Genomic DNA, 16,800 nt, shown 5'->3' on the forward strand with positions numbered 1-16,800 from the left:
AGCTCTCGCAGCCATAGGTTACTACGGGGAATACCATTGCTTTAACTATGCGGACCTTTGTTGTCAGTGTGGTGTCTCTGCTCTTAACTATTTTATCAAGATTTGTCATTGCTCTCCTCCCAAGAAGTAAACGTCTTCTGATTTCCTGGCTGCAGTCAGCATCTGCAGTAATCTTTGCGCCCAGAAATGCAAAGTCTGTCACTGCCTCCACGTTTTCTCCCTGTATTTGCCAGTTATCAATCAAGCTGGTTGCCATAATCTTGGTTTTTTTGAGGTTTAACTGCAACCCAGCTTTTGCACTTTCTTCTTTCACCTTCATCATAAGGCTCCTCAGCTCCTCCTCGCTTTCAGCCATCAAAGTGGTGTCATCTGCATATCTGAGATAGTTAATGTTTCTTCCTGCGATTTTAACTCCAGCCTTGGATTCGTCAAGCCCAGCATGTCGCATGATGTATTCTGCATACAAGTTGAATAGGTAAGGTGAGAGTATACAACCCTGCCGTACTCCTTTCCCAATCTTAAACCAGTCCGTTGTTCCGTGGTCTGTTCTTACCGTTGCTACTTGATCGTTATACAGATTCCTCAGGAGGCAGACAAGATGACTTGGTATCCCCATACCACCAAGAATTTGCCACAGTTTGTTATGATCCACACAATCAAAGGCTTTAGAATAGTCAAGAAAACAGAAATAGATGTTTTTCTGGAACTCCCTGGCTTTCTCCATTATCCAGCGGATATTGGCAATTTGGTCTCTAGTTCCTCTGCCTTTTCTAAACCCAGCTTGTACATCTGGCATTTCTCGCTCCATGAATTACTGGAGTCTACCTTGCAGGATCTTGAGCATTACCTTGCTGGCATGTGAAATAAGTGCCACTGTCCGATAGTTTGAACATTCTTTAGTGTTTCCCTTTTTTGGTATGGGGATATAAGTTGATTTTTTCCAGTCTGATGGCCATTCTTGTGCTTTCCAAATTTGCTGGCATATGGCATGCATCACCTTGACAGCATCATCTTGCAATATTTTAAACAGTCCAGCTGGGATACCGTTGTCTCCTGCTGCCTTGTTATTAGCAATGCTTCTTAAGGCCCATTCAACCTCACTCTTCAGGATGTCTGGCTCTAACTCACTGACCACACCGTCTGAGCTATCCCCGATATTATTATCCTTCCTATACAGATCTTCCGTATATTCTTGCCACCTTTTCTTGATCTCTTATGTTTCTGTTAGGTCCTTGCCATCTTTGTTTTTGATCATACCCATTTTTGCCTGGAATTTACCTCCGATGTTTCTAATTTTCTGGAAGGGGTCTCTTGTCCTTCCTATTCTATTGTCTTCTTCCACTTCCGCACATTGCTTGTTTAAAAATAATTCCTTATCTCTTCTGCCTAACCTCTGGAATTTTGCATTTAATTGGGCATATCTCCCCCTATCACTGTTGCCCTTTGCTTTCCTTCTTTCTTGGGCTACTTCCAGTGTCTCAGCAGACAGCCATCTTGCCTTCTTGGTTTTCTTTTTCTTTGGGACGTTTTTTGTTGCCACCTCTTGGACAATGTTGCAAACTTCTGTCCATAGTTCTTCCGGGACCCTATCTAATAACTCTAGTCCCTTAAATCTATTCTTCACTTCCACTGCATATTCATTAGGAATATTAGTGAGCTCATATCTAACTGATCTGTGGGTCTTCCCTATTCTCTTTAGTTTGATTCTAAATTGTGCAATAAGAAGTTCATGATCTGAACTACAGTCAGCTCCAGGTCTTGTTTTTACCGTCTGTATAGATGTCCGCCACCTTTGGCTGCAAAGGATGTAATCAATCTGATTTCGGTGTCGGCCATCTGGTGAAGTCCATGTATAAAGCCGTCTTTTAGGTTGTTGGAAGAAAGTTGCCCATATGGAGGAGTCAGTGAAAGGTGAACTCCACCTAGTTCAGTGTTTCTCATCATTGCACAACAATCTTCAACTGCCAAAATCCCGTATTAAAAATTCTGTTCTCCTTGGATATGGTTATAGGAGCTCTCAGATGGATGCCTTTTCCAGCTTGGCTCCCAGAGATCCTACTAGCTGGAGTTCCTGAGAATTGGACTTTGGAGCTTTGGTATGTAAAGCCAGTGCTTGGCTTTCAAAGAGCTCATATGGACCAATATGTTGTCCCCCTTTATACTGTATTAACCCGTAATCTCCCTCTACAAGTCTGAATTTTGTTTCTCTTCATACCCATTCACGATAACACCTCTTATTTATTTATTTAAATCTTATTCAGTGATGTGTGGCTTGGGTTCATAACCTTCCTTATCTCTTAAGAATCAGCACCAAATATCTTTGTGTCCTTCTGGTTACATCATTTTGTGAGATGTGATATCCTCCACTTCCTTTCAACTTCACGGTGCATCTCCCCCTGACCCTCCTCTCATGCACGGCATTTATTTACTTTTCAGACTTGGATCAGGACAAAAGCCATTGAAATGATTCTCTGTTTTCGGATTCAATATATTTAGCCAGCTTGAGCTGAATTTTGGTTTTCAATATGGTACTTTGGCACAAATTTCCTCCTTGAACTTTTGAGCTAAATATGGCTTACCATGTTGTGTGAACCATTCCTAACCATGGTGGCTACATAACCACGGTTTAAACACACTCACTAACCATTTGCTGCAAAAGGGTTCTTGGCCTAACCATGGTTTAGCTTATTGTCTGGACAGGCCCAAAATGAACTTGCCATTTCTCATTAAAGCCAGCATTATGGCAGCACTGCATTTGGAGAACTGATGATACAATATGCCTGGTCTTAGGGAGACCGCATTAAGACAAGCATCTCTTGACCAGGATTACATATATGTATTGGACATCTTTCCATCCAGAAGGTGTTTTTTTAATTTAATTTTTTTTAAAAAAAATGCCTTAGCCCATGTCTTTAACCATGGTGATTAAGCCAGAAAGCCAGGCTGTGTTCAGAAGACACCTTAAACCATGGCTTTAACCACAGTGAATAAGGCTTTTTGCTTTGTTCACCATAGTTAAAGCTATGGTTTAAGGTGTCTTGTGAATGGAGCCTGGCTTTCTGGCTTAACCACGTGGATAAAGCCATGGTTTAAAGTGTCTTCTGAATGGAGACTACCACTACTTCCCCTTTGGAAATCATTATAACAAGAGCACTGACAAAGTGTTGCCTTCTGGTCTAAAGCAGGAGTGCTGAGGGCAAAAATACAGGTCAGTTAATTGCAGCACTTAGGAGAGCTCCTAGTGAGCAACACGCTCCCACAGGTTATGAGCCCTTTTTGCTTTAGTCACTTTCAGACTCCACTGTTCCTAGAAAGTGGAAAACCTTAAAGGGACAAGTCCAAAGCCTAGCAGTCCTCTGTCTCTCCAAGAGCTCATACTGGCTGTGTTGCTGGCGTTGGCACACTGGCTCCCTAAATGGGTGTGGAGCTCTTGTAGATGGCCCAGTGCTGGAGTCAAGCTCTGTGGGCACAGTTCTTAGTCCACGCTCACGCATCCAGGGCATGGCGGTCTCTGGTGCTGCAGTGGTGCTTGGGTCTAGTGCCTCCTCTGTTGGCTCCAGTGGTTACTTGGGCTCTTGAGTCCAGGTCAGTGCTGGACTCTGAGGTCATAACACCAAACAATTAATGAAAGCAGTTGTAATAAGAATTCTAAACTTGCTTCTCCCTATTAAAATTCCCTTCAGCCCATCTAGCTTAATAGCCCATCTAGTTTAAAATATAAATAAAGGTGATATTTGGACATCCCCTTTCATAGTGATCAGGGATCGGACCAGATCTTTTCATCATTTGTATCTTTTTTGATCCAGGCATTAAGATGTTCATGGTGGGTGTGGGTGTGCATACACGTGCGTACACTCAGAATCTTTCTAGGGGAAGATGTCACCATTGCCTCTGTCATTGTCTTTCTGTTGCTTCATCAGCATTTTTCATATCAGGGTCTTTTTCTAGACAACTGTTATCTTCTTCTCCGGAGGCATTAAAGATATATCATCTGCTGTGCCGCGGATGTTCCTCAGCTTCTTATCGAAGTATTCTTGTTATCAACAGGTACCAAGGTTACACACTAGCAGTCACTCTTTGCTTCGGCAAAATAAATCACTTAGACCTACGAACAGCTTTCCTGGCTTCTCAGAGGTTGCACAGGGTTGTATTTTTGCTTCATTGCTCTCCATCCTTTTCATTCTATAATAACAGCTCTAGGAGGGCTTGCAAAACCCAGTGCTGCCTTGGGCCTGGGCCTGGCAGGGGCAGAACAATATTGTACAGTGACATGTGGCCTCCAAATTTAATCCATAGTAGCCTGTGGAGCTGCTTCAGGTATCAAAACATTTGGGGGGAAACTGTTTTATAGCCTGAAAGAATACCAATGAATTTTTTTGAAAGTTCCATTTTATTAGCCCCTCTTCTTTGGCTTTAAAAAGGGAAAGGCTGAGCTGATCAGTCAAAACATTTGGTTTGTCTGGAGGTAGTAAATTAAGCTGAGCAACTGACATTCATGTTAGTTTTCTGCAGTGGTCACCAATTGGGAAGCCAACGTTTGCATGGTGTCATTGTTTTTACAGTACCAACCCTCCAATGATTTATCCAGTCAGCTATTCCTCCTTAGCGGAATAACTGAGTTGAGACAGTCTCTCACTATGAGTGCTTAGCCAAAGAACTTAAGGACAGTCCCACAAACCAGACCAAGGATCTCTCTAGAGGAGAATACTGATCTCCAGTGATCAGCCAGATTTATTATGGGAAGTTTACAAGCAAAGCATGAAGGCAGGAACCCTCCCGTATTCTTTGTTCCCCACATAAAGTATTTGGGGTTACACTGCCTCTGAACATGGAAGTTCCATTCAACTATCATGGCTAATGACCTTTGGTAGACTCTATCCTCCACAAATTTGTGTAGTTCAGTTCTAAGTACATGTAAGCTAGTCACCATATTTCGTAGAATTGATTTTCATAAGTTTAGTGTTTGCTTTCTTTTGTCTGATCTGAACCTGCCAGTGGCCACTTTAATTGTGTAATCTCATGTAATGTGTGTGTGTGTGAGAGAGAGAGAGGGGGGGGTAATTTTACCTGATGTTCATAATTTTCTAAACTTCCATTGTGTCCCCTCCTTAAGCACCTTTTTTCTTTATAAAAATGCCCCAAACTTTATTGTGTTTCCATAAAGAGGAAAAGCTCTTTAAAAAAAAAAAAGCCTCCATGTAAGTAAGGAAAGATGCAGCTATAGCCTTGAGTTTGCAGACTAACGTTTTGGAAGCTCAGGGGCAGTCAGAGGTGAAAGGAGTAGCATCTCTACAGCAACACTCCTGTGGCCATGATACAGTCATGGCTAAATTAACGCTTGCTGCTTTCTTCCATTGCATCATAGGTTTCCCCCCTCTCTGTGCAATGACAATCCTCCTGCAGCTATTCGAAAAACATGGTTATTAGTCAGTACTTTCCCCTCAGATCCTGTGTGCACTGAAGGTTTATGTCCTGTGCTTAAATCATCCTTTTATCTAGGCAATCAAAATCTGAATGGGACTATGTCAGATGAATGCACAGCCCGTGTCAGGCTGCCATTCCGTTGGTGATAAATTCACTTTCTCTCTTTATGCTTTGACACTGAATCATATTTCTGACAGGATGGAAATGTCTGTACTGGCAACTTGAGGGTACGAGAGACACAGCTTTGTTAGCAAGCGCCAAGAGAAATCTTAGGGCACAGAGCGGGGGGAAGTGCTTTGAATCTATTTTCTGCCCTTGAAACTATGGCCACCAAGGATCTTCACACAAACAAAAAATGCAAGGGAAGAAAAATTCAAAATTGCGCTTAGTGACTACAGTAGGTGCCTTACTTCTTTTGTTTCAAGGCTAACAATTTGTGTGTCTAACAGTATAGGCAAGGTGTCTGGGAGAAAAGACCAAGTTCTTTTATTAAACATTAGGAGAAGACACTAGAGCTTTGCCATTCCTGTCAGTAGAGGCTGGTGACTCCTATTTCGATTGGGCTGTAAATCCATTCTGGGTTTCAGTCAGAAGACCTCTAAAGGAGATTTTGAAGGTGCTAAACCTATTTGGGGGATAGGTTTCAGCGCTTTGGATAGGTTCTTTAGAGTTCTGACTGATTCTGTCTCAAATCCAGAGCAGATCCACAGTCACACCGAAATTGGAGCCACTAGCCTCCACTGCTTTCGGTAAAGTAACTGAATGATCAAGCATGGTACCATGCTCTCTTTTACAAACGGTGGTTCCAGATGGACTGCTCCTAGCCTTACCACCCAGAAAACATTGAACAGCTAGCCCACTTCCCCTCCTCTACTCTAAGAAACAGGGCCAGACATATCTGAAGCAACCAGGTGGCAGGTATTGGGTGGCAGAGGCGGTGGCCCTCTGACCATTTATCCTGAACTCCCCGGCTTTTCCCCTCTGTTGGAGGATAGCTGTGTGTGCCAGACAGCCCATACCACCCCTCCCTAAACTTGCCTCCTGCCCATACAGTAGAGGAGATTATTGATAACAAAGAAGGGCCTAATAATGGCTAGTAGAGCACAAGTATGATAACATTCAGAAGATGCAGTTGTAAATATAGAATTTTTAACAAGCAGTTGGTTTGGTAGAACACAAGTGTAACAACTTTCAGAGAGTACAGTTACAATTTTAAACAAGGTAGTTGTTGGTTTCCTTCATGCAGTTGCAATGTTTAAATCCTTCCTGCAGTTGTGAATATGTGAATATTCACAACTGCAAAACAACAACAGTGTTCTATCAAAGCAACTGCTTGTTAAAAATTCTATATTCACAACTTGTGCTCTACTAGCATTTTTTTTCTCCCTGAGGCAACAAAATGTCTTGGGTTGGCCCTGATAAGAAGTGATGGGAAGATGCAGAATGACTACATATGGAAGATGTAGTCTTCACCCACTTGCTGGCCAGATACTATGAATGAGGCAATTTGAATAATAAAAGACGTGTTTGGAAGTACCCTTACTTTCTGGGCCTCAGACATATGCAGAGTAATTTATTATATATTATTCTTTATTTTATCCAATTAATATTTAATAAAATTTTGGACTTTCCCATTCCTGTCTGTGCATGAGTTCAAAATGTTGTCTTCCTGGCTTGTCTAGGAAATGATTAGAAGTTAGATATACTCTATTCTCTTTCATAATAATACACTTTGAACTTTGTTGAAAACATTTAGCTGGTGAAGTGCCTTGTGTGCCTTTTAAAGACTTGTTCCTGTTGTATTTTTCTTTTCATACAGATGGCAGCTCTCTGTGGTAGCTCTATTAAATTAATAATATATCAGCAATATTGGCCTTAAATTGTGGTTAAGCATGGCCTGTTAAAATTCTATTGCAAAATAGATCATACAATACTATTGCTTTCTGTCATTCTGAGTTTTCAAAGATGCTTGGCACATATTAATGTCTATTCCTTTTTCTTGTTTTGTTTTGTTCTTCCCTTAGGCTTTGAACAGAGGTATCGCAGCTGTTAAGGAAGATGCCGTAGAAATGCTAGCCAGCTATGGATTGGCATACTCGCTTATGAAGTTTTTCACAGGTCCAATGAGTGACTTCAAGAATGTGGGGCTGGTGTTTGTTAACAGTAAGAGGGACAGAACCAAAGCAGTTTTGTGCATGGTTGTGGCTGGTGGTGTGGCTGCTGTATTTCACACCTTGATAGGTAAGCCTGCCGTCCAATTGCTGTTGAAACTGTACTTCTGCTTGTTTGGCTTGTTGACCCATTTCTCCTCCATGTGCTAAAATCTGCCTGCTTATGTACATGTTCATTTTACGTTTTGAGGGAACGGGGAAAGGTCTTGTGGGTAGAGCTTTATCTGATGGCACCAATAGGTCTTCACTAAGCACACAGCATACCCCTCAAGATTGCCTCAGGCGAATCTTAGAAGTAAAAAAAAGAAAGAACTTAGTGACAGTTTGGCAGCACAGCCTTAAATACTCTCACAGTTTGTTTATTTATTCTGGACTACTGTTCTGCCTTGGACTTGAAGCAGATTATTGTATTAAAAGAACACATCAATCATGCATTTATTTTAACACTGGAAAAGTTAATGTGTTCTTCACTTAGTTCTGTTGAGGGTTTTTGGAAAACTATAAAGAATTGTTGTCATTTTAGAATTTCCTTTCTAATAGCAGGATCTCAGACATTACACAAAAGAGATTCATAATACCAACATTAATTGTACAGCAGTTCCATTCCACACCTGTAGGGAGCAGCCGGATTTAATTTGCTGCTCTGTTGTGGTTGGAACTAGGCAGTGGGCAGCAAACACAGGATCCCCCCACAAGCAAAATGTCTGTGCCCGGTGCAGGAATATAAGGGGAAATCTGCAAGAACTGATTACTTAAACCAGCCTTCCCCAGTTTTTGCAATTGAGGTCCAGAACATCTGGAGATCTACTTTCTGCCCACCTCTGATCTAAGGCATTAACCACATAGGGAAAAATAGTGGATAGAAAATATATAGGAGGGAGATCAGTTTGAGGATGCTAGAATGAGAGGAGTTGGTTTTAACATTTGCATTTAAATCCATTTTGGGGGCCAAGCTGACGTTCCCCCTGCTAACCATTCTGGGAGCAATGGGATGCAATCTTTCTGCAGCCCTCTGGTGGGTTGTAGTGTCGAGAAAGTCCTTCCTGTTGCCTATGAAGCTACTCGATAACTGACCGTTGCAGCAGAGCTATTTCTAGAAGGGAGGTAGAAGCAAACTCCCTGTAGCTACTGGTCTTCCAGTTAATGACTGAGGCCAGGCTGCTCTTCGCTTTGGACTGGCCAGGTTGGAAGATCCCCACTTTACTATGCAAATATCAATTTCTTTATTATTTATTTGTGGTATTTCTGTACCAGCCACCCCCATAATCAAAGTTCTCTGGGTGGCATGTATAAAAAGTGATTCAAATACAATATGAACAGTACAAATATTTATTTACAGTATAATCTATCTCAAAGATTCAGCAATAAAATTAAATCCTGACATGACTCCTAAACCAATTTGGGGTAGGCATTTCACACCCGTGGTACTTGTAAATAGTATAATGCCTTGTAAATAGTATAACATCCCAAGTACTAGTTTTGAGTTTAGGTTCTTAACATGCCAAGACCACATGAAGTTGTGTATTGATGGATTCTCAGTCAGTATCCTCCTCTTCTCAGAATGATGCAAGCCACTTACCATATCATTAAAATGACTATACTAATACTTTTTTTACCTCACTATAAGCCTCATCCTTGCATAATAATGGTATCTTCAGGTGGATTGTGCACAAGCCTTACATGGCAGAATAGAGTCTATTATTGGTGCTAAGTAACTTGGGGAGAAGAAAAAAACACTTCTACTGTATTAGAAGATTTCACTGTTTCGCACTAGCATGTTTTGGGATGCAGTCCTATGTGTCTCTCCAGAGATAAATCTTGTTGAATTCAGTAGGGCTTACTCCAAGGTAGGTGGGTATAGGATTGCAGCCTTAAAGTCATTTAAATTACACAGTAAAATTAATGGAGAGCCAGCATGCCTATGAACACTGAACATTTCCTCCAATTAGATTATTTCAAGAAGGTTGGCTAATGCAGCCCTGAGGCTCTGAGCCATTTTTGACATCCTAGCTTTTCATTACATAAGCGTTCAGTAGTTGATTTTCAAAATTGCCTATGGATACTTGGCTTAAAATGCAACTGTTGTCCAGAGTCCCTTGTGGAGATTTGCCAATATAGGATCAGTATTCAGTTACTTGTTAAGATCTTTCAAAGCGAATAATAATAATAATAATAATAATAATAATAATAATAATAATAATAATATCTTCTTCAAGGAAGGCTTACTTTTGATGATATATTAGAGGAAGTCACCTGGATTCAGTGTAATCCTCGAGCTCTTACACTGGAATTTCTTTTGCATTCATAATTTCATTTTCTTAAGAAAATTTATCTAACAAAACTCCCAAGAGTTTTGTTTGGAGTTTATTACTAATTTTTGCTCTACAAGGAGCAAGAGATGAACCAGCATTATAATTTCCCCCTATTCTGATATATTGGCAAAACCATTATTACCAAAAGGTTTCCTCAGAATATTGACATCCTTCTCTTCAGACCTTAAATGGGAAAGGTTTATCATTTTCTCTGTATAGCTCACCTCAGCTGTGTTAATGATGGTGTTGAAAATATTAGTAAGAGCAATGTGATTTTTCAGCACACATACATGCATGTGGGTGTGTCCAGTATTTACAGGCAGTTGGAAACAGAAAGAATCCATCTTGCTGCTTTAGAATGTCTTCATAGCATGGCATAAAATGAGTAATTCCTTTATCTTGTGCTGTGCTTTGACAGCACTTGGAGGCTGTGAGAAGGATTCTCACTGCTTCTAAATGCCTGCGAATCCTGGCAGATATGAGAGAACAACTCTGCTACTCTCCTAAATCCCCTACACATGTTAGAAGACATGTGGGGAGGGACAGGTTCTGTCTTTCCCTCCTGGCGCAAAGCCAAGACAGCTCCCCTCCCTTCCTGCTGCAATTAATGGGGAATTCAGAGGATTAGGAAGGGGTCTGTCATATTGTTCTGAGGTTGGGCAGGCACCAGAAGGTCATTTATGGGCTTCAGTTGAAAAATCCATTTTATATGTGGAACTCTGGTAGTGGTACCTAAATGGGTGGCTGATTCACAGTTTCTCAAGTCTCATGTTGCTTGTCAGGAGGTGCCAATATTTCCTAGCGAAAGGAAACTTACATTTTTTGTGCATGTTTATGGGAGATGTACACATTATGATTGCTGCTGTGCTGCAGGAACTCCTGGAGTATACAAATCCATAACAGTAATGTGTTGAATAACAACATCTTGAAAAATTCATTTGTCCACAAAGGCCTGTCTGTTTGTACATTTCAATTATGGTTTGGTGATTTTATTGCACTGGAGATAGAACTTTGGCCCCCGGACAGTAAGAAACCAGACCTGAGGTGGGAGAAAGAGAATGTTTGGGGTATGAAAAAGAGGGCTTGCAAAAGACCAGATGGAGGAGAAGAGCTAGAAAGAGAAATGAGATGAGGAAAGACCATTGAGGAGAGAGAAAAGAAACAGGTCAGGTGACCAGTATCCTGCACTAGGTAGCAAGGGGGAGCTGTAGAGGAGAAGAAGTTATATTGGTGGCCACAGTCTCAGTCAAGCAAGGTTCCAGATGGCAGAGAATGAGAGAGATCAAGATGGGGTCGGGTGGGGCTGGGCGGTGAAATAAGCATCCCAAGGCTTAGCATCACTAATTTTGCTAGAAAATGACATTGGTTGCTTGTATTAGTCTGGCAGAAGTTGATGCAATTTCAGACAAGTCCGTACAAGTACGTGAGTTCATCTCATTGATAAGTTGGCTTGTTTATAAATAATTTCAACACCAGTGCTCCCCCAAGAAGGTGACAGCATTAATTACTCCCATCTTTCTTTTTGTCTTGAAACACCCAGAGTATTAAGTACTTGGTTTTTAAAAAGTGCATTATTATTGCTGCTGTTTTTGATAGTATTCTTATTTTTATTCCTGCAGCGTACAGTGATTTGGGTTACTACATTATTAACAAGTTGCATCACGTGGACGACTCAGTGGGAAGTAAAACGCGCAAGGCCTTCCTTTATCTTGCAGCCTTCCCTTTTATGGATGCCATGGTGAGTTTCAACTTACTTTCCTATCCTTGCACTTGGAGAATGTGGTGAAATAGATAGTGGTACTTGACTCAGCTACTGCCTCTTTTGGCCCAGGAGTGGATCCAGGTAGGGCCCTTCACTGACTCCTGCCTGCCAACTTCCTCTTCATATGTTTCACTCAGAGTCTTCTTTTAACTACGCGTCTGAACATGCGGCCTCAGTTTTATGAGGTGTTTGGTAAAGTCTGTCATTTAAAAAACAGCAACTCACTTCCTGTCATCTCTTGTGTAAGTAGATATTAGGCTTGAGAGGTTAGCAATCCAACATCTCTGCATACCCAGTTGCCAATTAGACCTTCATGCCTTGAGTGCAAAGGTCTGAAAATGGCTCTAAAAGCGCATTCAGAGCCCTTTTCCACCCCAGAACCCTTTACAGACCATCACACTCAGGACTTATGTGTGGGCTTATATGTGGGTCTATATCCCCCCTCCCACTTTTGCCCTACATGTCAGCAGGCAAACACTTGCATAGAGCTAATGTTTCTTTGTCTAGAACCATTTCCCAATCTTGGATCCTCAGTTGTTGTACTACAGCTCCCAGCATTCCTGACCACTGGTCATGCTGGGGGCGATGGGAATTGTAGTTCAACAACACCTTGAGGACTAAAGGCTCGTCTATGAAAATCCGTTCCATTTGGAAACCACATTTTACACTGAAGCAATTTTCCACCGTCGTAACTGATAAATTACGTCTGAGTTTGGGATATCTCGGGCTAGAGAGATTGCGCATGGGGGGGGGGGGGAAGACACAACAATTGGTTACATAACTCTGGGATATTCCACCAAATACTGGAGCTTTGCGATCTCCATTAATCTCAGAGGCAATCTGAAGTTAAAAAGGCATCTCTGTTAATCAAGCTGTCCTTAACTTTCTGTTTCTACCCTCTTCAGGCTTGGACCCATGCGGGCATTCTTTTGAAACACAAATACAGTTTTCTGGTGGGATGTGCCTCCATCTCAGATGTCATTGCTCAGGTAAAGCCTTGCTCTAATCACAACTATTTCTACTAGAGAAAGAGACTAGCGAAACCTACACCATAACCATGCTTGGAACAGTTTGGGCGAGATCACATGTAATGGCAAACCACAATACTTTAAAATTATGGGTTGTCTTGAATGAGGCAGCATGCTGGTGCTCAGACTGAGCACCAGCATGCTGCCTTGTTCATGACAACCCAAAATTTCAAAGATTGCGAGTGTCATTAAATGTGAACCAGGCCTCTGTGTTTGCAAACTTATGTATAGATGTAGGATTCCCTACATGCTTGCTGACATCAGCACTGAGGAGTTGATACTGAATATATATTAAATGTTATGGACTATTAACATTACTAACTCTTCCATATTGTTCATACTATTGAACTATACTAATATAATTTTGTTGCTGAATAGAAAAATCTAGCTATATTTTTTTGTTTCTGTCATAGCTGGCATGAATAAATATGACTCAAGAAATAAATGTTAGTGATGGTGATGAAATGACTGTCATTAAATCCATTGTTTACTTTGACTTTCTGTATTAATATTATTCTTTTGGTTTTATTTTGTCCTCCCTCTCTCTCAGCCAGTTCACACAACTATTTTTTTGGTGGAAAAGTCATGAGAAATTATCGACAAATCTCATTCTGATTGTAAAGTCTTGTAAAAACTTTATGGCAAAAGTGTAAGTTACCATATCCTGAAAGAGAAATACCTTGAAAATGGTTGTGTGAATTCTCTTTCAGAACATTTTAAAATTTGAATTACCAAAATGGCAATTTAAGGAATTCCACTTCTCTGAAGAAAACTATTAAATGTTCTTCTTGGCATTTTAAATCAACAATATTTCTCTTCTTATTATAACGATGCTCACTAATGCTCAATAATGATACTTCAGCCCAATTAATGCTTGCAGAGACATTAAATGTAGACATGTAAAATTTAACGGTCTTGTTACCGAATATTCACTTAAAACTATTCACATAAAAACAAAAACTCTATTGTCCCTTGCTTTTTGCTTGCTTCTTACTATTAAATCATCCTAATATTATGCCTTTGACATTTAACTGGGTTTTTGCCATTGATTTTTTTTTTTTAAGTGTCATTCGGTAGCAGGCCTTCTCTGTAGTGCAGTTCAGGAAGCAGAAATTGTAATAACTCTTAAATGCATCCTAAAAACATATTTTTAGATAAGCCTTCCCTGGACTGTAACTTATTCCGGTTTTATGTAATTTTTAAAGCTTTAAGTTGGATTGTTATATCATGGTTTTAGTTGTAAACTGCCCAGAGAGCCTAGGCTGTTGGGCAATATAAATATGTAATAAAAAATAAATAAATAGTGGTAATAACATTTTAAAAGGATGAATGCTACTAGATGAGATGTATTGTCATGCACTGGAATATACATTTATTTCCTACATTTTTTCCTATCCATTCCCCAAAACTTCTCTGCATCACCCCATTTCTCCCTCCTATTGCCCACAAAAGAACTCTTTCTATAAGCACCCTTTATTTTAATTTTTTAAAAATTCTCAGGATCCTTCCCCCAACCATCTATCCATGCCCACAGCTCTTCATGAATGAGCTCACAAGTTCTTCCCTAAATAAAATGTTGGCTTCGTCAGACTCGCATATCTCCATTTTTTATAATACAACATGCCTAACAAAACTGACCAAGTAGTTCTGCTCTTTGCTACCTCCTGTGTTGGTTGTGTATTCGCCAAAAAAGCAGCAAGCACAAAGTTTTTTCAGAACTGAACACATGTATATTTCATCTCACCATGACTATGTAGCAGCTGAATAATGTTCTGAAAATTATGGCTGGATCCAAAGTTGTTTAGTTTTCTGATAGTTATTCAGAATTACATTTTCATAACTTGTCTTTCTTTTTACCTTTCCTTTCTCCAACAGGTTGTTTTTGTAGCCATTTTACTGCACAGTCACTTGGAATGCAGAGAGCCTCTTCTCATCCCCATACTGTCTTTGTACATGGGAGCACTTGTCCGATGTACCACCTTATGTCTGGGTTACTACAGAAACATACATGACATTATTCCTGACAGTAGTGGACCAGAGATGGGGGTATGTTTTTATGCCTTGGTAAATTTAGCTACAAGATTAGATTCAAGACATCAGCCTTGCAAATAATGACGCAAAATCACTAGCCCAGGGGGGGAATTTTTTTTTACTAGCCCTTCTGCCCCATTGATCATTTGTCCACATACGCTTAAGCTAGACATTTGTGGCACATTAAAAACTTGTAAGAAAAAGGAACCAACTCTCCTATAGGTCACTAGGTAGGGAAGGTTTTGGAAGAGGTTGTTAACACAGGTGACCAGGACTGCTTCTGGATGATGGTTCATTCACTCACATTTTGTGTGGGGGCCACATGATGTCATCATCTGTGTTTTCCCAGTGTAGCTTTTATCTCCTTTCTCACTGCAGAAAGTCTTGTCCTTTGGGGTGAGGGGAGAACTGAAGACTACTCTTCCTTTTTTTTTTTTTTAAAGAGCCCTTGTTTTGATAAGGGCAGTGACATATCAGGCAGGAGAATCTACCATAGCTCAACGCATATTCATTTCATTCATTAAATTTCTTTGAAGCCTCTCTCTAAAAATAGACTCAAAGCATCTTACAGGAGAGATTAAAAGTACCGATATAATTATTTTCTGGCTATAATTCTTTTAAAGAAATATTAAAGTAATAGTGAAATATCACTCAAATGAAAGAGTACATCTGATTTTGCCTCAGAAAGGTAGACAGTGTTTCTTCAAAAATAACATCTTTTGCTTTTGTTCTCTAAAGGCTGATGAGAAGAGGGAGGGAGCAGATTTGAACAACTGACAGGTCCATCTTCTATTTATAGGTCATGCTTTAGTGCGAGCTCTCCAACCACTGTGCTTTGAGGGAGGGGAGGAGGGGAGAGTGAGATGGCCCTGTTCACTGTGAAAATGCTTTTCAGTTATCATAACTCCCTAGCCTCTGTACCGCTTCATAAAACTTTGCATGGAGATACCTCTATAATGTATGCCATTTTCATAGAAATGGCCCAAAAATCCAAAGAAGGAAAGAAGGGAAAGCAAATCACTCCACCCCACCCCACAGAAATTTGAGGATTCCCCTTCCACGCAGACCATTGCACCTACCTGTCTGAAACTTTACAGTTTTCTTACTTAGGGCTACTTCTATGCTGTCTATCATTTTCCGAAGAATGGTCCACAAGGAACATAGGGCAATAATTCTATGTATTTTGCACCCTGCTCCGGTTGGTAGATCTCAGGGTTCTGGTAAAAAACAAAGATCATGCATGTCTGATGACTGCCCACCCCTGCTTTAAAATATCAATAAAAAATAAACAAGTGTTTAGAAAATGGTGCCCACTGTAAAGCATATAGTGAATATGTGCTGAGCTGTCATAGGTTCACTGTCCGATAAGTCACTACTCGCATCACAATCATTCCCTTAAAAAAGACCAAAGAGTAGCACTCAGGGCACCAGTGTGGATGGGAGTTACTGGGATATACACACAGAAAAAGCACAATGTGCTCCAATCATATGGAAGATCAATTGCAATTCCACTTGTAGCTTACAGGAGAAGAGCAGTGATTTATTGGTACTAGGAACAATCTGTCTGGAAGTACCCCTGCTTGATGGCTTTTAAACAAGCCTACAGTGCACCCATATTACTATGTTTGTTAAGATACCTATTTTTGTTGTTGCTAAGTGTAACATCACCACAATCGTATACTCATTGCTTGGCAGTAAATCCCATTGATTTCAATGTTACTTCTCTTTTTTCCTTAAATGTGATGGTGCAGCCTTGCCCCGTCTGGTGCCCTCCAGCTGTTTTAGACCAAATCTCATCAGCCCCAGAAAGCATGGTCAATGGTCAGGAATGCTGGAAGTTATCACCAGAAACATCTGGAGGCCACCACATTGGGGAAGGCTGGTAAGGTGTATGGCAGCTAGGATGGCCTAATGTTGAATACAACAGATCTTTAGATTGTGACTTTTTCTATACCTGTCACATCATAGCCTCTCTCCTGCCCATCACTGAAACTACAGCATTTTCTTCAGCTCTAATGTATTAGTTTTTCCTGGTTTCTTTCTATGCCGATCTTTAAGAAGTGAATGTGATT

At 40.5% G+C, this 16,800-nt stretch overlaps 1 protein-coding gene across 1 annotated transcript in view; it reads left to right on the top strand.

Annotated features, from left to right (window-relative positions):
* The window catches only part of ANKH (ANKH inorganic pyrophosphate transport regulator), a 103,505-nt gene that overhangs the window by 62,219 nt on the left and 24,486 nt on the right, over window positions 1-16,800 (top strand). The window contains exons 2-5 of the mRNA XM_063130233.1: window positions 7,449-7,665; window positions 11,527-11,645; window positions 12,575-12,658; window positions 14,573-14,743. Of these exons, the coding sequence (XP_062986303.1) occupies window positions 7,449-7,665; window positions 11,527-11,645; window positions 12,575-12,658; window positions 14,573-14,743 (591 nt within the window). The remainder of the gene's footprint in view (window positions 1-7,448; window positions 7,666-11,526; window positions 11,646-12,574; window positions 12,659-14,572; window positions 14,744-16,800) is intronic.

The sequence above is a fragment of the Elgaria multicarinata genome, chromosome 7 (assembly GCF_023053635.1).
Source record: "Elgaria multicarinata webbii isolate HBS135686 ecotype San Diego chromosome 7, rElgMul1.1.pri, whole genome shotgun sequence".
In the NCBI taxonomy this organism is placed as follows: domain Eukaryota; kingdom Metazoa; phylum Chordata; class Lepidosauria; order Squamata; family Anguidae; genus Elgaria; species Elgaria multicarinata.